The 25,622-nt window shown below is 41.7% G+C and overlaps 1 protein-coding gene across 1 annotated transcript in view; it reads right to left on the minus strand.

The window, feature by feature from the left end:
- The window catches only part of LOC124267187 (kinesin-like protein KIF16B), a 75,510-nt gene that overhangs the window by 47,927 nt on the left and 1,961 nt on the right, over positions 1-25,622 (minus strand). The window contains 11 exon segments of the mRNA XM_046702102.1: positions 1,311-1,433; positions 7,768-7,868; positions 8,396-8,463; positions 8,737-8,809; positions 12,206-12,275; positions 13,154-13,269; positions 14,373-14,425; positions 15,021-15,053; positions 15,563-15,679; positions 17,716-17,838; positions 18,090-18,159. Coding sequence (XP_046558058.1) covers positions 1,311-1,433; positions 7,768-7,868; positions 8,396-8,463; positions 8,737-8,809; positions 12,206-12,275; positions 13,154-13,269; positions 14,373-14,425; positions 15,021-15,053; positions 15,563-15,679; positions 17,716-17,838; positions 18,090-18,159 — 947 coding nt within the window.

Consider the following 25,622-nt stretch of genomic DNA (forward strand, 5'->3'; position numbering starts at 1 on the left):
AATTTTAGTTGCCTTTTTGACAATCTGGCGCTCATAGATAAAAGGAATATACTCGAAATTTTGTCGGCAGTATTAACAATGTTGAAAAGTTTGTTTTTGTTGCGATCAGACAGGCCCCATAGCAACATAGAAAATTGTAGGTCAACACACTTTGAAAAAAGGTTTGATAAAAACTGTCATTACGGTTTTGTCAATGACTTGACGATAATAAGGTTCAGAATCAGAAATTAGGCCAATAACAGTGGCGTCATCTGCGAATTTCACAGTAAACAAGTCATTTAATGACAAGTAACAGTCACTGGTATACAAAACGAGGAGTACGGATGAAAGAATACAGTCCTGTGGAGCTCCAGTAGAGGTTGAGAGGAAAGAAAATTGATAGCCATTGACACTGATATACTGAGTTCTATGTACCCTGAAGTCTTTAACCCATCTAATAATGTTTTTATTAAGGCCTAGATTAAGTAGTTTACTCCTCATAAGGTGTGTCTGTATGGTATTAGTTGTTACAAGTCTGCAGATGAGAGTAATTATTATACATCATTTGGGATTTCACTTCTTAAAATAATTAGGTAACTATCTTAACAGACATGGAGAACGATAAAAAATCAAATGTATGAGCGTGTCTTGATAGTGAAAAAAGAAAAATAACCAAATGCCGCCTGTGCGGTATATTACTGCGTTAAGCAAGCAGTACAACCAGTATGATGAAAAAAAATAAAATTTGGCAAGTAAACATCCAAATACGGATTCTGACCAATAGGAAATGTTAGTCATACGACGATATCGTTTGTTTGAAAGGCATTAATTTCGAGTACTCGGGTCCGAGTCGAGTCTCAGCCCTCGAGTACTCGAGTCCAAGAAAATGGACTCGTTGAAGCCCTACTGGGTACGGTCTAATTATCACTTCCTGCAGCCTGGGTATGGTCTAAGTATCACCTTCTGCAGTCTGGGTATGGTCTAAGTATCACCTTCTGCAGTCTGGGTACGGTCTAATTATCACTTCCTGCAGCCTGGGTATGGTCTAAGTATCACCTTCTGCAGTCTGGGTATGGTCTAAGTATCACCTTCTGCAGTCTGGATATGGTCTAAGTAACCCCTGCTGCAGTCTGGGTACGGACTAAGTAACCCCTGCTGCAGACTGGGTATGGTCTAAGTAACCCCTGCTGCAGACTGGGTATGGTCTAAGTAACCCCTGCTGCAGACTGGGTACGGTCTAAGTAACCCCTGCTGCAGACTGGGTATGGTCTGGGTCATGATGTAAGGCTGGGCATGGTATAAGAATCACCTAATGAACATCCTGGACTTACTGGCTATCATGATGGTCTTGGCGTTGCCTCCCAGACTGTCCTTTAGCAGCCAGGTGAGCACTGAGTCTCGGTACGGGATGAAAGTCGGCTTATTGCTCCTGCTTGTCTTCTCAGACATTTCAGCTGTTAAACACATAGACACATAGATCAGGGAAATCTACACATGTACCATTATTAGACTATGAATACTTGAATAAAAATACCCAGCTTATGAATAATGTAATTTTCTGAATAAAATTGATATTTTATACTTATCCTGACTCATGCTTTTTGCTTGTCTCCTTCCTTTTGCGAACGTTAGTGGAACACTTGTATCTTCTATTGAAGCTCCCTTCAATAAAAACAGACGTAAAATCACTACTCACCAAGAGTTATCCCTCTGGCCGTTTTGGCGGGAAAAGTGGCGCCACCGCTCCCACATGCTTCACTCTCTCGGAATTTTGAGCCCGACACTTTAATTTGCAGGGAAATCCAAAGTGTCTAGCGGGGAGGTTGGGAGGGCTTACCTCATGAGTCAGGATAAGTATAAAATATCAATTTTATTCAGAAAATTACATATTTTTCCTTATCCTGACTCATGCTTATTGCTTGTAGAATCCGTCGGATTTGGTGGTGGGTCAAGCTACTTCTGGATTTCATTTAGTGATTTACGTCTTATATACCCCCCTATGGGAACTTCTTGTTGGCACTGCTATTTTACTGCTAGTCTCTGCTGCTGCTGTAACCAAGTACTTCCAGCTGTCTCTGACGGGGGGACCACAATTGCTAACTTTTGGTCCTGGCTTCTGTTAACATCTTATGTGGATTTTGCGACTCCATTTCACTGGGTCATATCACTTATGCTAGTCTGTCCTTAGACGTGCATATAGACTCTAAGCTGAACTCTGCCGAGCGTAGGCTTTTTCAAGTCACGTGATAAAAGGGCTAGACTTCGTCTCAGCGCCTTTGAGGGACTGTCAACTGTTGTGCAACAACCAGCGGGCCGAAATGGTGAATGCCGGAAACGTCCTCGGTGACGATGTCCCTCAGGTAATGGTTGGCAAACACCATGTCTGATTTCCAAAAGCAGCCCTCCATTATCGTCCTGATAGAGCAATTCCCATGTAGAGCGAGTGTTGATGCCAGAGCTCTAACTTCGTGTGGGTTGGAGGCTCGTGGAGGATCAATTCCTGCTACTTTGTAGGCCCGTAGTATGACAGTTCTGATCCAGATTGATATCGTAGTGCGGGAGACCTCCATCTGTGTCACTGTCGATATCGGGACGAAAAGACGCTTGAATTCCCGTCTCCTGGTCCTGGATCTTTGTAGGTAGACTTTCAATGCTCTTACTGGGCACAAGGATAGGTCCTGCATATCCTGTGATCCAAGGACTGATGATAGCGCTGGGACGTGGAATTGTCTGTCCGGTTGACCTGGCAGTTGATTCTTTGCGATGAAGTCCCATCGCAGTCCCATATGCACGGTGTTTTGATTTTCATCAAATCGTGTTCTCTTGAAGTCCAGAGCATGTATTTCCGACATCATTGCTGCTGTTGCTAAGGCGATCAGGAACAGCGTCTTCTGCGTCAAGAACTCGAAGGATGTCCTCTCTAATGGTTCGTAGACGTCACTGGTGAGATGTCGTAGAACTACGTTGAGGTCCCACGCCGGAGCTTTAAATCTCTGTTGTTGGTCCTCCAATTTAAAAGAGCGTAGTAAGGCCAGTAACTCTGGTACTTTCGTCAGTTTTGCACCTGTCCTCATGGAGATGACTGAGCTCAATGCCGCTAGGTAAGTTGAGAGGGTTGACCCTTTTAACCGCTTCGTTTGTCGTAGGTGACAAAGGTAGTCCGCCACTTGAGGGTGTGTCGCCTTTATGGCTGTAAAGCCGGTCCTCGCAGGCGTATGTCTCGAAGCTTCGCCACTTGTCGCCGCATTAGGTGCGTGTAGACTTGCGTAGAGCTAGTGTGACTGCTTTCGCTGCCCTGGTGGAATATCCTCTCTTGTTCAAGCACGCCTTGATACAGTCAACACGTGTAGCCGGAACACCTCTGGGTTGCCGTGCGCCTGCTTTGTGTGAGGATGTACTAGTAGATTCGTCCACTCTGGTAGTTGCAGTTGAGGTTGTCCTAATTCTTGTATGAGAATGGGGAACCATATTCTCGCTGGCCAGTAAGGCGCGACCAAAATCAGTTGTAGGTCCTTCGTCTGGCTGATTTTCTGCAACACCCTCGGTATTAGAGCTGGTGGTGGAAATCACGAATGTTATCAGTTGATTGTTGAATCTTGTGGCGAAGAGGTCTATTAGTGGTGCTCCCATCTCTTGTATGATCTGCTTGAAGATCTCTGGATATAGCATCCATTCTGTTGGGGATGGCTGCGTTGGACGGGATAGTGCGTCTGCTATCACATTCTTGGCTCCTGGTTGTCTGTTATGCTGAACAGTTGAAAGCTGAGGTCCAGGAGGTTCGCCGACCTTGTTGATCCTTGCCTGTTTATGTAGAACGCCACTGTGGAGTTGTCCGTATGCACCATCAGATGAGCATTCTCCAGAATGTTAGTCCAGTGGAGTATGGCGTTTAGTACTGCTTTCATTTCCAGCATGTTGATGTGCAGATCTTTCTCCTCGTTGGTCCACGTCCCAGCTGACACTTCGTCGTCGAGATGTGCTCCCCAACCTTGGAGCGATGCGTCCACATAGAGATGTGTCTTGCACTCCGGCTCTGCTAAGTAGGTGCCTTCACAAACATTCGATCTCTGGGTCCACCATAGTAGATATGGGCGTAGTGCGTCCGGGAGTCCGAAGGGTTCCGGGTCGTCTAGATGAACATTGACGAAGACCTGTAGTGGGCGTAGTTGTAGTCTCCCTCTGGCTGTCATGTCTTGTGCTGACGTGAGGAGACCCAACAGACTCTGCCATTGTTGTAGTGGCCACGGAGAGAGTAGAGCTTGCGAGATCGTCTGTTGTATCTTGAGCCATCGGTCCTCTGGTACCACTATGCGGTTCTGTCATGAACCAGATTCCTAGGAACTGCAGGTCCTGTGTAGGTTCTAGGTCCGACTTGAGGAGATTCACTAGCCACCCAAGTTGTGTAAGCAGTCTGATGGTGAAGTCCAGTTGTAGTCTGAGATGCTTGGGATCTTGATGTACTTGAATCCTGTCGTCTAGGTAGAATGCACTGCGTAGACCTCGATGATGTAGGTATGTGACTATGGGCTTCGTCACCCTTGTAAACAACCAGGGGGCCGATGATATTCCAAATGGCAGGACCTTCCATTGGTAGTGTCGTCCGTCCAGTATAAACCTCAGGTACTTCCTTGAGTCCGGATGTACAGGAATATGCAGGTAGGCGTCCTGTAGATCTATGCTGGCCATGTAGTCAATCGGACAGACGAGGTGTAGGAGTTGTGGGAGATGTATCATGCTGAACTTTGGTGGTCTGCGTAGATAATCTCTGTTGAAGGCCCTCATGTTGTAGATGAGTCGGAACTTTTCTTTGGAGTTTTTCTTTGGCACTAGGAAACCTGGGGAGTAGAATCCTGGTGAGAGCTGGTCCTGGTCCACCACTTCTATGGCTTCCTTCTCTAGTAGAGATGTGACCGCTTCTCGTAGCCTCTCTGTCCGATGGGTCGTGAAGTTGAACTTGTGAGGTTCGTCTGTCAACGGCAGAGTTGCTTGTAGTTGTATGCGATATCTGTCTCTTAGGATGCTGGATACAAATGGATCTTGAAGAATTCCCCAGTTCTCCCAGTAGTTTTGTAGACGTCCACCCACTTGTGAAGGTTGTACAGGAACGGCTGGGGGTGGAAGACTCCAGTCGTTCCGAACCCCTCCTTCATCGTCTCTGATTCTTGGCACCTCTGGGTGCCCTGCCTCGCCCGGGTCGTCCTCTATAGTTGCCAGCTGGGCGATGAAAAGAGTCCTTCCCTCCTCTGAAGGTGCTCATTTTCTTGTCTCTTGCCTTCTGGATGCCTGCGAACTTCATCTTGCCCGAGTAGCGCTGGGACGTCTGCCTGATGACATTGGCCAGTGTATCAATGGTCATGTGGACCTCTCTGGAGTCTTTGGCAACTTCTTTGGCGACGTCGTCAATCTCCCCTGCGAAGATGGATGATGTCGACCATGGGGCTCTGTACAGCGACTTCGTGAAGCATTCGCTCCAGGTGCAGGATGCCAGTAGTCCTTGTCGTCTCGCCAACGTCAACGCTGCTGAGATGGATGATAGATGGTCCGTCATAAACTGCTGGTCCTTCTTCTGCATGAGTAGAGCAGAGTAGATCATCCGGTCCTCCTCTGCGGTAGAGTCCCTGAACTTAGCGATGAGCGTCTCATTCACTGCCCTGGATCTGTTCAGGCCGAAGAACATCCTTCTGGACATCGTCTCTATCTGCGCCAGCTTTTTGTCGTCAATCTTATAAGACTTGGTCCGGGCGTCGTTGATGACCTTGTAGTTGTCATCGATCTCTTGTGCCTTCATGAAGGGGTCCATATTGTGTAGGGAGAACTTCTTAGCATTGAACTGTGGTATATTCGGCGCTTGGGATCTCGTTGCCTTCCGGAAGGCTGCATCTGGAACTTCCGAGATGGGATCAATTGGCGGTAGAGTGATCGTGTCGAAATCATCGTCCTTCATCAGGTGAGTGCTGCATTCTCTTCCTTAGAGGGTGACGCTAACTCCAATCCGTTGGCCATCCAATATCTTATCTCTGCGTCCGAGAAGATAATACCGCCATCGTCCTCTGTTTCAGGGGCGCTGATCTGGGATCGTTGATGTGTGTGAAGACCTGCGCGGAGACTTGCGTGGAGACTTGTGTGGAGACCTGTGTGGAGACCTGCGTGGAGACCTGCACGGAGACTTGCGTGGCGATCTGCGTGGAGATGAGCCTGTAGAGCTGTGTCTGTAGGGCGATCTGCGTTGAGACCTGCGAGGAGGCGAGCGTCTCCTGGTACGTGACTGCTTCGGCGAATCCCTTGACGATCTGTGTGATGTTGATGACGTCCTTGAGGTTGTCTCCGAAAACCTTCGCGAAGGCTGTTCATCTGTCTCGTCAATGGAAGGCCTCTCCGATGTGTCGTCGGCGGTGGGTCCTTTGTGCAGGTCCGGGTCCTCTCTGCGGGTGGTGTCCAGGGCTGGTTGATCTTTTTCCTGCGCGAACCGCCTCTCCATCATCTCCATTATCTGCTGTGAGAACTGCTGCATGAAGGCCCCTTGGTCGAATGTCTGCGGTGATAGATGAGCTGCCCTCTCTGTGTTGGTAGCGATATGGTCCAGGGATCGTTCATCTGTCGTCAGTGTAGATACCTCGGACTGCGTAGTTAACTGCGCTGAAGTTACCGTTGCTGAGGCCTGCTTCTTCTTGGGGCGATGTATTTCCGGGATGATGAGCGGCTGCTCATCATAGAGACCTCTTTCCTCCATCGGGACAATCTCGGCCGAGAAAGTCCTAGTTGTCTGCAAAGACGTCTCCGTAGAGCTGCTTGCCGTCTTAGGGGTGTGTGGCCGTCTCTGCGTAGAGGACGGCTTCTTCTTCTTTGTCTGCCATGAAGGGATGTCCGAAGGTGCAGCCCTCTTCTTCGAAGTGGCGGACAACGTCCCACGCCCATCCTCCGAGGACATCTCCGGCGGATCACTGGAAAGAAGAGGGTCGTCTGACAGCAGTTGACACGCGAGGGACTCAGCCGGCTTATCCCTGACTTGAAAAAGTCGTCTGGACTTGTCTTTAGCATGCCTAAGTACGCAGAAAATATATTTATTAAATTCAATATTGGTTAAATGCTGACAAAGGTTGCAGCGAGAGCTGGAAGTACATGGTGTTGTGCAGCTAGGGCACAATGAATGCGGGTCTGCAGCAGAGAACCTAAACCTACAACGAAAACAGGTTTTCATGAAATGTAAACAACTGAACAAACACGGACAAAACCGTGAATAAACAGTGAAAAATACGAATAAATTTCAAACCATATTGTTGAAGGATACTCCCTAAACCCCTATAAAGGTAATGTATAGGGTAATAACTAATAAATAAAAGGATATAGTGCCGTATAGAAGACACAGGCCCTCTCCCAACCGTCCACTAGGGCGAAGAAGGAGAGAGTGTAGCATGTGGGAGCGGTGGCACCACTTTTCCCGCCAAAACGGCCAGAGGGATAACTCTTGGTGAGCAGTGATTTTACGTCTGTTTTTATTGAAGGGAGCTTCAATAGAAGATACAAGTGTTCCACTAACGTTCGCAAAAGGAAGGAGACAAGCAATAAGCATGAGTCAGGATAAGGAAAAATATTAATAATGCATGTTTCTTTTTATTCCATTTTTCCGGTAAGAAAAAAGGTATGAATTCAAAAGATAAGTGATCCTGCTTCGGAAAACATGGAGAAACAGCCCACAACAGGTCTCTTCAGGCCACAGTTCTCTTTTCCTCATTTGAACATTTGAAAAATGAGACCCTGATTAAAGGAGCGTACATCAAGCAGCCTCACCTAGTACAGAGATGACATTGCCGAGGGTGACGAGAGACTTGTTGATACTGGCTCCTTCCTTCAGCCTCTGACCTTTAGCACCTGAGGCATCTGCCCTCTCACTGCAGACAGAGAAACATGTGATGAAATGTCATCTTCCCATCAGACATAAAAAGGAAGGATAACTTGTGTCTTCGTCAGAGGTTAAGTGAGCCAATACCCTACAACCAGAAGAGTTCTGTGCCCTGAATCTGTTGTTGAGCATGTTACTTCTACATAATCATCATTAATATGAATAGAAAGGTACTTTACCAGTAAACAATTTAACAGTTATCAGTTTGCTTATAGACCAAGCCATAACTTTGTAACATGATTTACGATGCTTATGCAATGAATAAAATTGTTTGAACTACTTAAATGTGTATAGCTTCTTCATTGCACATTTTGTACCCAACTCTTGATACCTCCCATGGAATTTGGAACCTGTGTAGTAAATATGGAATTGGTCCAGCCCTACTGTAGACCCTTCTATTACCTTCCACCATCATCATTACAGTAACACTCATCCTTCCCCCAACCCCCTACATGACAAAACCTTCTCTGTCCCCCTTTGTAACTGTAAACCCCATCTCCCAACTCACTCACTCACCTGCCAGCCAAGTCCACCAGATGAATCTTACTATGCATTTCCATTGGCATTTCATCCACAAACCGAGCCTAAAATATATATTATCAATACATTAACAAATGCTTGAAAATACAAAAACGAAAATTCTGGTAAAGGAGTACAATATCTGTTCAAAGAATGGACACAAGTAAAAAGGCTTTCTTTTACAAATGATTAAAATGACTATCCCATATCCCTTGTGCATATGATATTTTACAACTACATGTATTCTGAAACTGCCTAATCACTGAAACTTATTTTATGAACTAATGTAATAAACAGAGATAGTATTGTATATCATGGTAATGAAATCATTATCTTACCTGAGTAAAAACTATAGTAAAGATAGCATGAGATCTACTACTGACATCATTCATATTGGTTGAAGCAGTGGTTCTGAAAGACAGACAATGTACATGTAGTCACTAGCCTCAACGTAAGAAGTGGCAATAGTGGTCAAACATGAAGTTGTAGAAGCGGTCAAACATATGAAGTGGCTATAGTGGTGAAACATATGAAGTTGCTGTAGTGGTCAAACATATGAAGTGGTCAAACATATGAAGTGGCAATAGTGGTCAAACATGTGAAGTGGCAGAAGTGGTCAAACATGTGAAGTGGCTATAGTGGTCAAACATGTGAAGTGGCTATAGTGGTCAAACATGAAGTGGTAGAAGTGGTCAAACATTATGAAATGGGAATAGTGGTCAAACATATGAAGTGGCTAAAGTGGTCAAACATATGAAGTGGCTATAGTGGTCAAACATATGAAGTGGCTATAGTGGTCAAACATGTGAAGTGGCTATAGTGGTCAAACATGAAGTGGCTGTAGTGGTCAAACATGTGAAGTGGCTATAGTGGTCAAACATGTGAAGTGGTTATAGTGGTCAAACATATGAAGTGGCTATAGTGGTCAAACATATGAAGTGGCTATAGTGGTCAAACATATGAAGTGAAGTGGCTATAGTGGTCAAACATGAAGTGAAGTGGCATGTGAATAGTGAAGTCAAACATATGAAGTGGCTATAGTGGTCAAACATGTGAAGTGGCTATAGTGGTCAAACATGTGAAGTGGCTATAGTGGTCAAACATGTGAAGTGGGAGTAGTGGTCAAACATGTGAAGTGGCTATAGTGGTCAAACATGTGAAGTGGCAGTAGTGGTCAAACATGTGAAGTGGCTATAGTGGTCAAACATGAAGTGGCTATAGTGGTCAAACATGAAGTGAAGTGAAGGCTATAGTGGTCAAACATGTGTGAAGTGGCTATAGTGGTCAAACATGTGAAGTGGTCAAACATGAAGTGGTCAAACATGTGAAGTGGTCAAACATGTGAAGTGGCTATAGTGGTCAAACATGTGAAGTGGCTATAGTGGTCAAACATGTGAAGTGGGCTATAGTGGTCAAAAACATGTGAAGTGGCTATAGTGGTCAAACATGTGAAGTGGCTATAGTGTGTCAAACATGTGAAGTGGCATATGAAGTGGCTATAGTGGTCAAACATGAAAGTGGCTATAGTGAAGTGGCTATAGTGGTCAAACATGTGAAGTGGCTATAGTGGTCAAACATATGAAGTGGCTATAGTGGTCATGTGAAGTGGCTATAGTGAAGTGGATAGTGGTCAAACATATGAAGTGGCTATAGTGGTCAAACATGTGAAGTGGCTATAGTGGTCAAACATGGTGAAGTGGAATAGTGGTCAAACATGTGAAGTGGCTATAGTGGTCAAACAAAGTGAAGTGGTCAAACATGTGAAGTGGCTATAGTGGTCAAACATATGAAGTGGCTAGTAGTGGTCAAACATGTGAAGTGGCTATAGTGGTCAAACATGTGAAAGTGGTCAAACATGAAGTGGCTATAGGTCCAAACAAACATAGTGGTCAAACATGTGAAGTGGTGGCATGAAGTGGCTGAAGTATAGTGGTCAAACATGTGAAGTGGCTATAGTGGTCAAACATGTGTGAAGTCAAACATGTGAAGTGGCTATAGTGGTCAAACATGTGAAGTGAAGTGGCTATAGTGGTCAAACATGTGATGTGAAGTGGCTATAGTGGTCAAACATGTGAGTGGCTATAGTGGTCAAACATGTGAAGTGGTCAAAGTGGTGGTCAAACATATGAAGTGGCTATAGTGGTCAAACATGTGAAGTGGAAGTGGCTATAGTGGTCAAACATGTGAAGTGGCTATAGTGGTCAAGTGGCTATAGTGGTGAAGTGGCTATAGTGGTCAAACATGTGAAGTGGCTATAGTGGTCAAACATGTGAAGTGGCTATAGTGGTCAAACATGTGAAGTGAAGTGGCTAGTAGTGGTCAAACATGTGAAGTGGCTGGTCAAACATGTGAGAGTGGCTATAGTGGTCAAACATGTGAAGTGGCTATAGTGGTCAAACATGTGAAGTGGTCAAACATGTGAAGTGGAAGTGGCTATAGTGGTCAAACATGTGAAGTGGCTATAGTGGTCAAACATGTGAAGTGGCTATAGTGGTCAAACATGTGAAGTGGCTATAGTGGTCAAACATGTGAAGTGGCTATAGTGGTCAAACATGTGAAGTGGCTATAGTGGTCAAACATGTGAAGTGGCTATAGTGGTCAAACATGTGAAGTGGCTATAGTGGTCAAACATGTGAAGTGGCTATAGTGGTCAAACATGTGAAGTGGCTATGAAGTGGTAGTGGTCAAACATGTGAAGTGGAAGTGGTCAAACATAGTGAAGTGGCTATAGTGGTCAAACATGTGAAGTGGCTATAGTGGTCAAACATGTGAAGTGGCTATAGTGGTCAAACATGTGAAGTGGCTATAGTGGTCAAACATGTGAAGTGGCTATAGTGGTCAAACATGTGAAGTGGCATGTGAGAAGTGGTCAAACATGTGAAGTGGCTATAGTGGTCAAACATGAAGTGGCTATAGTGGTCAAACATGTGAAGTGTTAGAAGTGGTCAAACATGTGAAGTGGCTATAGTGGTCAAACATGTGAAGTGGCTATAGTGGTCAAACATGAAGTGGCTATAGTGGTCAAACATGTGAAGTGGCTATAGTGGTCAAACATGAAGTGGCTATAGTGGTCAAACATGTGAAGTGGCTATAGTGGTCAAACATGTGAAGTGGCTATAGTGGTCAAACATGTGAAGTGGCTATAGTGAAGTGGCTATAGTGGTCAAACATGAAGTGAAGTGGCTATAGTGGTCAAACACATGAAGTGGCTATAGTGGTCAAACATGAAGAAGTGGCTGAAGTGGCTGTAGTGGTCAAACATGTGAAGTGGCTGTAGTGGTCAAACATGTGAAGTGGCTATAGTGGTCAAACATGAAGTGGCTATAGTGGTCAAACATGAAGTGGCTATAGTGGTCAAACAATATGAAGTGGCTATAGTGGTCAAACATGTGAAGTGGCTATAGTGGTCAAACATATGAAGTGGCTATAGTGGTCAAACATGTGAAGTGGTTATAGTGGTCAAACATGTGAAGTGGCTATAGTGGTCAAACATATGAAGTGGCTATAGCAGTCAAACCAGTTGGGCCAAACATAAGAAGCGGTCTATGCTTAATGGAAGGGGCCGGAAACACTTCATAATATCAACCACTGGTTTGTCTTGTCCAGACTCAATTATTTACAGGCTGGTGAAAACAAGTTACTTTTGACTACATCAAGCACAAGGGACATAACTCTAAATGATCATGCAAGAATATTATGTTAAATGGGATTATCTCTTTTTTCTTTCATGAAGATAAAAGGGTCAGCAGATCTGTGGTCCACAAATATAAAAATAATGGCCCTACATGAACTGTGTACTTATCTCACCTGTTAATATTGCCTTTACTCATCAGACGGTGGATATCACCATACTTCTTCACTATGTGTTTGGATAGGTCTGAAACAGTAGATAAATGAATATCAGAATGGAAGTGACTGTTGTTTGATGCCATTTTCAGCAATATTCCCACTATGTGAATAATCAATATATAAAAGAGCCTGGACAAGACAACAGTGAGTGAGTGAGTTTAGTTTTTCGCAGCGACTCAGCAATATTCCTATATGGTGGTTGCCTGTAAATAATCGAGTCTGGACCAGACAATCCAGTGATCAACAGCATGAGCATCGAGTATTTGAGACTGTGCGCACGGCTGACAAGACAACAGAGTATTTGAGACTGTGCGCAACAATCCAGGCTGTCTGGGAACAGTGACACACCCAAGTCACCATGCCTGACCACAGCTACATCAAGCTGTCTCTTACAACCAGCACAGGTTTGCTGGCTACCAATCTAACCTGGAATTCCCACAAGGCAAGAAGTGTCTGGAGCTCAGTGTCAGCAACATCCATTGACCATGTGGAGAGAGGCCACTAAGGTAACACTTCGATGATGGGTAACATGGACAAATGACCATAAAAAGCTGTGCTACATCAAACCACGCAATCAAGACTAACTGTTAATACACTAAACAATATTTTAGTCATACAGCACTTACATGAATGAACCTGAGCAACTAACAACTCTAAGTGGCAATGAATGACATTTAGTACACTCACCAAAGCCAAAGTTATGAAGCCTGGACCTAATACATGCAATATATCAAAGACCAATGACACAAAACTCTGACCACACCTGTCATGTGATAATAAACTATATTCAACACCTAAAAACATAACATTATGTTAGCTCAGATATTTCCATGAAAGCCTAGGATACAGAGTAACTTTTCTGCTCCTCAGTGGGTCCACCAAACAACCTGTGTTTGCATTACTCACCCTGGACGTAGGGGCCTTCTTTAGGGTGTTCTCGGACTCGCAAGCTGTACACTGGCTTATTGGTTGAGTTTGGACGGAGGAGATCTCGCACCTTCTCGTTGTAGATTTCTAGGTAGCTGCAGGCATATATGAGATACTGAGTGAGTGAATGTTGCTATTTGTTTATGAGTGATGAAAGTTTGGTTACATCAATGTTTCAGTTATAACACAGTGTGTCTATACCATGAGAAGAAAACCAAAGGAAAAGCAGGCAATCTAAGGGACACAACTCTGCACAGGAAAATGCAACACCTTCATTAACTGGACCCTCCAGGAACATGCATGCTGCTTGATATAAACATAAGAGCTTTAGCCCTGCATTCTGTAAATTGACTAATCTGGATATGACAAACACAAAACACTGATCATCGTTACTTTTTAAGGTTTATTGTAACAAAGAGAAGCAGGAATTTTCAGCCAAGAACATTAACAAATGATTGAGTGAGCGAGTTAAGTTTTACATCGCTTTTAGCAATATTCCAGCAACATCACGGTGGGGAACACCAGAAATGGGCTTCACACATTGTACCCATGTTGGGAATCGAACCTGGGCCTTCAGCATGACGAGCGAATGCTTTATGTACTAGGCTACCTCACCGCCCTTACAAATGATTGAAGTGGTTTTAACGGACACTATTCCAGTTATACCGGGGCGGTGGGATAGCCTAGTGGTTAAAGCATTCGCTCGTCACGCCGAAGACCCAGGTTTGATTCCCAACATGGGTACAATGTGTAAAGCCCATTTCTGGTGTTCCCTGCCGTGATGTTGCTGGAATATTGCTAAAAGCGGCGTAAAACCCAACTCACTCACTCACTCCAGTTATACCATGGTGTGTCAGCATCTTTTGAGAGGAAAGCCGCAAATGATGCAGGGCCCAGATGTTTATCAGTTACGTGAAAACCATGGGCATGGATATGTTACTGACAAATACAGAAACACAACTATGATGAACCTGCATTTCTAACTCAGATTATAGGATTTCTTGACTGACCAAAGTGAATGTGCAGTGCACAGCCAAGTCTTATTTGTCTTAGCTGACTGGGCAACCTGTCAATATGGTTTTGAAGGTTGCATCTTCTCTACTTGTAACAATGTAACAATTTAGTGGTTATCACCTCAGGACTGTCAATACATTACCCATTGTCACAAGTAATGACTGCAAGTGAATAGATTTTTTACCTGACTTCAGTTCGATAGGAAGTGTTTTCATCTGTCATCCTTGAAAACAAACTCTGCAAATAATTGGACATGATTAAATGTTTCGTCATAGTTCGGTAGTTACTACTGACATAAATGAACCAAAACAGAACTGCACATTTCACTGTATGGAAAGAATTATATCCTATATTTCCAGTTCAATTTTTGTCATTGTCTTACAAGGGAGATAATCAAGATGTCATGACACACTGTCATTGTTTAGGAAGGGAGATCACTCATGACACATTATCATTGAGTAGTGTAAGCTGGACACAATCAAGTTGTGATCACACACTAACACTGAGTAGCAAGGGAGACAATCCAGGTGTGATGACTCTATCAAAGACACGTCGCCCTAAAACTATAAAACCAACCAACCAATCAACTCTATCAAACATCACAGAGTTGGCACTCCATGGTGGCCATAAATCCAAACAAACCGTTCATAATCGGTTGCCACTGACAGCTCAGAAACTCAGAATTTCCTTTACTGGCTAATGTTTCCAGAAATCTGCAAAAGTTCTGTCCCACCGTCTAATTGTTATTAAATACACATGTATAGATTAACGTGGAACAAGTATCCTGTGTATAGGATCATAAACACAGAGAACAGCTAAACGTATAACGTACCTGACAGAACCTAGGAATGAGACCCTCATTTTCCTGAAACATAAACACCATGTTGTAAAAGACTCCTGAGGTAACATATACAAAATTCTGCCATCCTACATGAAACATTTGTTTCTAAACCTATACCTACCATACCAACATTGAAATGTCTACAATATACATACCTTGTGAACATCAGACAGTATCATGAAAATGCAATGCTATGATAGAGAATCAGGATGATGACATCTGACTCATCAATACATGCATGCTCATATGTTTGTGCCAGTCTGGAATTATGCCAGATTGATGATGCTGGCCCTATAAGATCCCACGCCGCAGTTTATCAGGGATACCCCACTTATACACAGTGTACCAGCTCTGACCTGACTGGTCCTTGTTTCAACCCCTTAATGCCTAGCACCAGGCAGGGAAACAACAAGTGCCATTATTTAATATCTTTTAGAATCACAGTCGGGGAACGAACAACAGACAATCTGCTCTCCAGGCAGATGTTGGACCATGAGGTTCATAGAAAAGGTACTGCTGTGGTGTGTACATACCAAATCCCCCATCATGGTGTAGCTCTTCCCTGATCCTGTTTGACCGTACGCAAACACACACACATTGTAGCCTTCGTATGCCGAAGACAGGATGTCACTGCCCAGTGCATTGTACACCTACAATACAAGGGTAATACAACAAACAGTTAGCAGGAAATACTCACTTGAAAACAGTGGAAACGTCACAGTTCAGACATATTTAACAAAGGTTTAAGTCTTGAAACCCTGTCATCTGGGAGAATAATGTTACAAATGTAAGCATCTGAGAAATGTATGTTACTCTATATCTAATATGCAAATAACCCAAATAACTATAGAGGAATAACATTACTTAGTATATTTAGTAAAATTTTCACGTTTATAGTTCATAAGAGACTTGTAAGCTGGGGAGATACAATGGATAAGATAAATGAATCGCAAGCTGGATTTAGACATGGATATACCACTGTTGATAACATGTTTATTTTACAAAGTATAATACAGAGATACTTGAATTTAAAAGGAGGAAAAGTATATGCCCTATTTGTAGATTTTGCGAAAGCCTTTGACTCTGTCCAACGCAACAAGCTTTGGTCTCTATTTCAATGGCATGGTCTCAGTAACAAAATGAGTAAACTTTTGATTAATAGGTATGAGAACATGAAGGCATGTGTTCAAAATAATCAAGAATTTTCGGAAACGTTCGAATTACAACTTGGTGTAAGGCAAGGATGTATACTTAGTCCATTCCTGTTTTCATTTTTCATCAATGAGCTTCCTGTTCAAATCGAAACTAATTGTTCAAGTGGCATACAACTTCATCCAGAAATAGTTAAAATCTTCCTTCTGTTGTTTGCAGACGACCTTGCGTTGTTTTCAAGCACCGTTAGTGGCCTCCAAAATCAAATAAATGAACTTGAACATTACTGCGATAAATGGAAATTAACAGTAAACAGAGAGAAAACAAAAATCATACTCTTTAAAAAGGGAGGTAAACTTTCTAAAAAAGAAAAGTGGTTGTTTAAGGGTATACATCTAGACTGTGTTAGCTATTATAAATATTTGGGATTGTATTTTACCAATGGTTTGTCTTGGAACATGCATGTCAAATATGCTTCGCTCAAAGTGAAAAAGGCACTTATCGGTATTATGAAGACAATAAGTACACTTGGAGATATTGGTTACAAAACCTTTTTTAAGATTTTTGATGCAAAGATAAACCCAATTTTGACGTACGGAGCAAAAATCTGGGGATTAGCAGACTTTCATCAAATAGAAAGAATACACTTGTATGCATGCAAGAAATATCTTGGTGTTAAATTGAATACAGTTAATGCAGTAGTTTACGGTGAATGTGGCAGATATCCAATGCACTTGTTTACAAGCATAAAAGTTGTCAAATATTGGTTAAAACTGTTAAATATGCCTTCATATCGGTTACCGAAAAAATGTTATAATATGATGTTATTGTATGATGAAAATGGACAAAGAAATTGGACATCTCATGTTAAGAACTTCTTATTCTCTATTGGCCTCAGAAACGTTTGGAATGCACAATATGTAGAATCACATACGTCATTCACCATAAGACTTAAAGACATATATCTTCAAACATGGTGTGAGAAAATATCTTTGTCAAGTAAATGTTTTTACTATTCAAAATTTAAAAAAGATCTATTCAATGAAGTATACTTATCATGTGTTAATATAAAGAAATTTAGGCGATCACTAGCAAGATTCCGATGTTCATCTCACGATTTGTTGATTGAAAGCGGCAGATATAAAAATGTTAAAAGAGAAGAGAGAATATGTACACTTTGTCGTTTAAATGAAATTGAAGATGAATATCACTTTCTCCTCATCTGTCCATCATATAATTCAATACGTTGTAAATACATTAAAAGATATTACTATATCATCCAAGCATCATAAAATTCTCAACCCTTATAAGCAGTAAAAATCAAAATATATTACAAAATCTTGCCATGTTCATCCACATTGCAATGTTGTATAGAACAAAAGTTTTATCACTGTAATGTAAATATATTTATTTATGTAATTCCCCATTATATATGTATATGTACTATAGGCCTGTGGCCTCTTCAGTACGAAATAAAGACTTATTCAATCTAAGTGTTTATGCAGATATATGTTTTCATTGATATGTGGCTCACATTCTCCTGTGAGACGTAGTGTTTGTCTTCAGGGTTGGCTGACCAGAAGGAGTGGTCAAAGGTGAAATCCTTGACCCTCATCTGTTCCCGACCAGTGTCCCCAGCTCCTACTGACCCTGGCATCTGTAACAGAACAAATCAGTCAACCCACCTACACAGAACTTCAATACTATACAACTAAGAAGCACCACCTATTGGACTAGAACGAGTTAATGAGTTTCTTTAATTGACAACAAGAGGAACATTTATTGTTTAAAGGAGACTCAAAAGATATTGTTATTCTAAAGGTAGATTACTGTCCCATTCATGGATTTCATCTCAGAATATAGATTTTTCTGTATCCACAGGCATAGCTAAGTCCCCACATGTCCCACCTTGAGGTTGGTGATGCTGGTCTTGGTGCTGTCCATCTTGATGATCACCTTGCTCCCCAGGTCCACCTCCCTGAAACACACATTCTCACCATAACACCACTGGTCACTGAAACATCCATACAGGTTTACATGTTGGCTGGGTGGCCTGAACCCTCATACAATGTCTTAACGTCTGACAGGTTGTGTATGCATTGCTGGAGTCTTTGCTGGATCCAGAATCCACATTGTAGACAAGTCTTGGGTACTGTGGATCTAATGTACCCTGGAATAAATGCTGAATGCCCATGATCATATTTGGATCTAGCATGTCCCATAATCGCTACAACAATCCTTGGGTACTGTGGACCTAATGAACATCTGATTTCAAATAACAAGCCTTTGGTATTGTTGGGCATAGTCTGTCTCTGAATCCCAACAAGCCTTGAATACTATGAGCAGAGTTTGCCCCCAAATCCCAACAACAAGGCTTGAATACTATGAGCAGAGTTTGCCCTAAAATCCCAGCAACAAGCCTTGAATACTGTGAGCAGAGTTTGCCCCCAAATTCCAACAACAAGGCTTGAGTACTATGAGCAGAGTTTGCCCTAAAATCCCAGCAACAAGCCTTGAATACTGGGAGCAGAGTTTGCCCCCAAATCCCAACAACAAGGCTTGAATACTATGAGCAGAGTTTGCCCTAAAATCCCAGCAACAAGCCTTGAATACTGTGAGCAGAGTTTGCCCCCAAATTCCAACAACAAGGCTTGAGTACTATGAGCAGAGTTTGCCCTAAAATCCCAGCAACAAGCCTTGAATACTATGAGCAGAGTTTGCCCCCAAATCCCAACAAAAAGGCTTGAATACTATGAGCAGAGTTTGCCCTAAAAGCCCATCAACAAGCCTTGAATACTATGAGCAGAGTTTGCCCCCAAATCCCATCAACATTCTTTGGGTATTCGGGACCTAATCTACCCAGGAATCCCCATAATAATCCAAAGATATTGTGGACAGAGACATTCCCCATTCAACAACAACAAGTGTTTACCACTGATATGGCAATGTCCCCCGCCGCTAAAGAATGGAATATCTATATTTACTACTTTTTATTTTTTGGTCACATACAAGATGCCTGAAATGACTGGTGTCTGCATAATCAACCAATGTAGGCTGTCAACATACTTGAAAACACTGGGTGCAATGTTTTATGTGATATCGCGTTTAAATAAGTTTGAAAAGTGTTCAAAGTGTCATGGTGACCTTGAAGATAAGGTCAAGGTCACCCAAATCAACTGGTGTCTGCATAATCCCCCAATGTAGGCTGTCACCAAATTTGAAGACATTGGGTACAACAGTCCATGAGATATCGCGTAACAAGAGTTTGAAGTGTTCAAAGTGTCATGGTGACCTTGAAGATAAGGATAAGGTCACCCAAATCGACTGGTGTCTGCGTGATCCCCTTATGTAGGTTGTCACCAAATTTGAATATGTGGGATACTACAGTGCATGAGATATCACGTTAACAACAGTTTGAAAAGTGGTCAAAGTGTTGTTGTGACCTTGAAAATAAGGTCAAGGTCACCCAAATTGACTGGTGTCTGCGTAATCCCCCAATGTAGGCTGTCACCAAATTTGAAGATATTGGGTACAACAGTTCATGAGGAATGTCTGCCTCCAAATCCCCATCATAAACCTTGAATACTTTGAACAGTGTCTGTCCCCCAATCCCTGCAATAATCCTTGAATGCTGGGAAAAGAGTCTGTCCCCAATCCCCACAATAATCCTTGTATACTGTGAACAGAGTCTGTCCCCAATCCCTGCAATAATCCTTGAATACTGTGAACAGAATCTGTTCCCCAATCCCCGCAAAAATCCTTGAATACTGAGAACAGAGTCTGTCCCCAATCCCCACAATAATCCTTGAATCCTGTGAACAGTGTCTGTCCCCCAATCCCCACAATCATCCTTGAATACCGTGAGTGGTGTCTGCCCTCAATCCCCACAATAATCCTTGAATACTGTGAATAGTGTCTGTCCCCAATCCCATCATAATCCTCGAATACTTTGAACAGTGTCTGTCCCCCAATCCCCTCAATAATCCTTGAATACTGTGAACAGTGTCTGTCCCCAATCCCGTCATAATCCTTGAATATTGTGAACAATGTCTGTCCCCAATCCCCACAATAATCCTTGAATACTGTGAACAGTGTCTGTCCCCAATCCCGTCATAATCCTTGAATATTGTGAACAATGTCTGTCCCCAATCCCCACAATAATCCTTGAATACTGTGAACAGTGTCTGGCTCCCAATCCCAACAATAATCCTTGAATACTGTGAACAGTGTGTGCCCTCAATCCCTGCAATAATCCTTGAATACTGTGAACAGTGTCTGTCCCCCAATCCCCACAATAATCCTTGAATACTGTGAACAGTGTCTGTCCCCCAATCCCCACAATAATCCTCACCTCTTCATTGATAAGTAAGTAAAGACAAAGTTGTCATGGACACCAAGAAAAAGAATACTTCCAAATTCCATAATAGCACTAAGCACCAGTTCATGGCTAGACTGATGTCTGTGTAATATCTAATGACAATTATTCAAAAGTTTGAAGAACAAGCTCTAATTTCATTTGAAAATGTCTAATTAATGTTCTTTGAAATCAGAAACAAATTTAATCTTACATAGCAAAAGTGAAAATTTAATGGCTACACTGGTAGCTGCAAAATCTGGAGAAGAAATATTCAACAATCTTAGAGTCATGCCCCACAAACTAAACATAATGGATGGAAAGACAGACATTACCCATTAGTATATCCCCTCCCACTTCACGGCAGGGCATAAAAACTCTCAGTTACAGATTCACACTCACGACAGAACAATTCATAATTAATTGCTTGGTCGTCACCGTGGTGATGTTTGAAACTGTGTGGTGATAAGATATTTCAGGTGATGTTGCCTGTTAGGCTAATAATGAATCTCCAAGCAAGTTGTGCACCTACAAAAACTGAATATAGGTGACATTTGGTAATGATCCACACGGCTAGGAAGTTAACAAAAGATTGTGGAAGTAGTGGGCCAGGACGTTAACAGTATATTTGGATCATTATCGGGAACATTTCCTTTTCCTTCAGCATGTAAGATAAAAATTAAACTAGCCATGGCTGCAGGAAGGTGATCAATTTTAATGACATTCCTTGAAGGCCATAAAATCAATACTGCACCCATTATCTGCAGGAGGAAAACAACATTAGGTGGATTTACTACCTTGTTTCTTCATTTATATGTTAAAACTAAGTACATCTTAAGAGCTTCCTATTCAGCCATCGCCTCCTATTTCAAGTTTTAGTTGGGACATTCTCCACAATGCTCGTGTCAAAAACAAAATTGAAGATGGCCTAGTTTCTGTGTGTACCATAACAACCTCATCTTATAGGTCAGAAAACCCATTTATTAGGACCATAATGTAAGTGTTAACATTCTTTTAATACTGAATGAATCATTTCAGTGAGCCAACATGTTACACAACTTCCCACAAGAATTCTGTAAGGTATGATGCATGTGTACAGCTGACAAGTCACATGTGGTAAATACACTGGTCACTGACACCTGTGAGGGTGTGTTCCGTGATGCACGACACACATAAATCACAGGGCCAGTGACACCTCAACCATGACTTGGAACGTATTGGGGATTTAGAGGCCACATTTAAAATAGTAGACCCTTGAAAACCCCCAGTGACTGCTTTGATCATGACTGACTTTCACTACATTACAGAGGCTCAGTGTTTCTGAGTGCAAGTGCATCATTAACCCCTTAAACAAATGGCACACCTTGGCTCCATTTTTGACCTTACTTGATGTTGAAGCCATCAGTCTTACAGGGGATACATTGGCGGATCCAGGGGGTGGGGTGTGTGTGTGGTGGTGTTGGTGGTGTGTTCAGGGTGTTCGAACCCCCCCTTTTGAAAATGACGTAAGATCAAATTTTTAGCGTTGGTGGAGCCAATGGGGGTTCAGGGGGTTCAAACCCCCTGAACCCCCTCCTTTCGAAATTCCTGGATCCGCCCATGGGATAGAGATGTTGTTTGTAATTCGGGGTTACAATATAGATCCTCAACAACCAAGGCTGGTCATATGAGGCAACTTAATGGCAACTTAGGATGATATTGTGTCATCAAACCAAACAGACTGGATGATTGCCCATAATATCAGTCGTCTGACCATCTTGATAATTTGCAGGATGACTTCATGTAACTGGAAGACTTTTGAGGATGACATGCAACTAGAAGAAACAACTCAGTTCCCAGTGTAATGGGTTACTTAATCAACCTTCAAGTCCTGCTGATGTCCGGTAACCCAATCCTGACTTATGTGGTGTTTGCTGTTTAACATCACATTCAGCAATACTCCAGCCATATGATGGTTGTCTGTAACAGAGTCTGAACCAGACAATCCAGTGATTGACATCATGAGCATTCATCAGTGCAAATGGGATAGAATTACATGTATCAACCAAACCGTGAGCCTGACAATCCCATAATGTCAAGGATAGCCAAGGTCCCAAATCCTAGAAAACTGAAAATCTAGAGAGACTAGTTTTTCGAGGCATGTGTTGGCAGTGTGTAAATAATGAAGTCTGGACCAGATGATCCAGTGATTTAAATCATGAACATCTATCAACATTGTGATGGGATATGATAACATACATCAACTAAATCAGTGACCCTCACCAACAGACACTGTCAGTGATAGACACTACCACAAATAACAGACAACTGAAAATCTAGATTTACTAGTTGTTTCCCGAAAAAATGAAGTTATTTTACACAGAAAACTAATCAGAATTTAGCTGCAGATTAGCTGAATTTCACCAAAAGTGTCTGTGTGTCTGTACACCACAACCTATTAGTCTCATTACCATGGGTTACTGAAGACCTATATCACAGAAGGATAAGTCCTTGTGTATCTATCACTAGTATTAGTCTTTAGGAAAAGGTTATTCCACATGATCGGCTTGTCGCAAGAGCTGACTAACAATCAATCGTGTCACCTTGAAGTCCTGTTATCATCATACCCAACATTGTGGATTGTTATTTTGCAGTCAACCACTGATTTGAGTGGCTTCTGTTCAAGTATTTACAAGCTGCCATGAAGACAGTTCGAACATTGCTGACAGATGTTTGAAACAGTCACACAATCATATACATTTATACTTAGGATAATATTTGCGTACACCTATCAAAAGGCCTTGGAATCACATTAGACTTCTCACACAATAATCTGAGTAGTTGGTAGAGTACATTTAACCACATTGCATTCATCAACATTGTACGCTCACTAGCACAAACACAATGATACAATGTATTGATTTTGTAAGAAGTAAGACAAGATATGGATGAATACGGGTCAGTATCAACTAGATGTATACACAACTTCATGGACATATCATAAACTATCCCAATAACAGGTAATATATTGATTTATCACCCAGCTGTCGCTGTTTCATGTGAGTACAGACTCACAGTCATGTGATGCTTCATAATGACGTAAACTCTGAAATATCTCCACTACACACCCCAAGGGCTAAAGACTCCAATTACAGCTGTAATGAGATGGTTGAGCTGAAATAACAAATTCTTATTTACTCACTCTTTCTTCAGCTTGTTGTCGATCATTTGCATAATGTTGTATCTGAACATATTTATATTGAATGAGTCAGTTAGGATTACACTGGATGTAGTTCAAGTTCTTTTCTTGGTAAAGGTTTCGCTAGCCCATCTTTCAACAAGATGATAGAGGCCACATCATATTGTAAAGTGAAGTACCTTGTCGCATGTGTATATGGTAAATCAAGACAGTGAGATGTTATCTTATTTGAAACAAATATATATATTATCTACTAAAAGAAAGAAATAAAATCCAAGAGAAATCCAGAACAATTCTTAGTGGTAGGGGAGCTGAGGCAACCAGACATTGAGCATGATGAGTTGGACTCCTTTACATATTTTCTCTATGGTCTGCGAGACAGACGTAATGAGATGGTGATATATAATGAGAATTCATCACAAGACTTCTTCAAAATGGGAAGTATCAACATTGTTGTTGTTACTTGATATTTGTTAAGTGAGTGAGTGAGTGAGTTTGGTAGTACACAGTTTTTAGCAATATTCCAGCAATATCACGGCAGGGAACAACAGAAATGGCTTCACACACTGTACCCTGCATGTGGGGAATCGAACCTGGGTCTTCGGCATGACGAGCGAACACTTTAAGCACTAGACTACCCCACCGCCCCTGATATTTGCCAAGAGTATTTTGGTATATCATATGTGGATATGGCATCCATTGAACAGTTTGCTACATCATGCTCAGTCTAATTACGCAACTGTGAACATGATTAAAAATGTGACTAAAACACATTCGATAAACATGATGTCAGGGATTTTCTATGTGTGTACATAAGTAGGTTGCTATGGTTACAGTGACATGACCTGAAATTTACACGGTCAGATGTAGGTGTCAGCTGATTCATGCAACAAGTTAGTCCTTTCATCTTCTTTGAAGTTTTTTTCAAAGATACAAATGTTTGAACTAAATAATGTACAAATGTTTGAACTAAATAATGTGTACAAGTGATTTATCATACCTATATAATAACAAATTAATTCATAATTTAATGTTATTTTAGTAATTGTTTTCACACAAATGATAATATACCTATTATACCACATACTTGTATTATGACACCATTGGTTATGAAAAAAAAGCAGTACTGTATGTTTGTAATTTACAGGGAAATAATGCATCCTAATTATTTGTAACACATTTTAAGTGCAAGGTGTTTATTATTGTTATGGTAGAATACACATCATGTAGTTCTTGCACTTTAGCCTGTCAAAGACAGCTCTCTTTTATGTTTGAAGTGGCTAGAGCCTAAATGCTTAAAAAAATGATTAAACCATATTATAAAATTTTACTTTTCATATGTTTCATTAGACGTTTGTAGATGCACAGTTTTATTTTTCTACCTCATCAAACATGGAGTGGTAGGGCAAATAGAAATAACACCAGCAAACCTTGGCTTGAATGAATGAATGAATGAATGAATGAATGTGGAGATGGTGGAGCAGCCAAATAACTTATGTAGGCATGATATTTTTACTAGATATTATTGTGCAGAATGTAATTTGAAACTGAATTCCCAGCCTGGGTTTCACATTTTTATGACCATCTGAATGGGTAAAATAGCAGGTTTGGGAATAAACAGTGTCAATCTCAATAAAGTACAACACAAGACAATAACCCTAATTGTTAATTAACTTAAGAGTTGGTATTTTAGATTGATAATTGCTGCCTTCCAAGAACCATTTGTTACATCAATTTTCTATTCTGTTACAAGTGTATAATATTAGCAGCAAATACAGTTGTAATTTATAAGTACAAAGTCCCTGTGGTCTCATTTTTCTGAATAAGGAAAGACTGACATAACTTCAAGAAATCTAGGCTTGACTCAAACATAGTGATACATGTCAAGGCATTAAATGCATAAAAACAC

This window comes from Haliotis rubra, unplaced genomic scaffold (assembly GCF_003918875.1).
Source record: "Haliotis rubra isolate DU_JTF1 unplaced genomic scaffold, ASM391887v1 Scf13, whole genome shotgun sequence".
NCBI classification, from domain to species: domain Eukaryota; kingdom Metazoa; phylum Mollusca; class Gastropoda; order Lepetellida; family Haliotidae; genus Haliotis; species Haliotis rubra.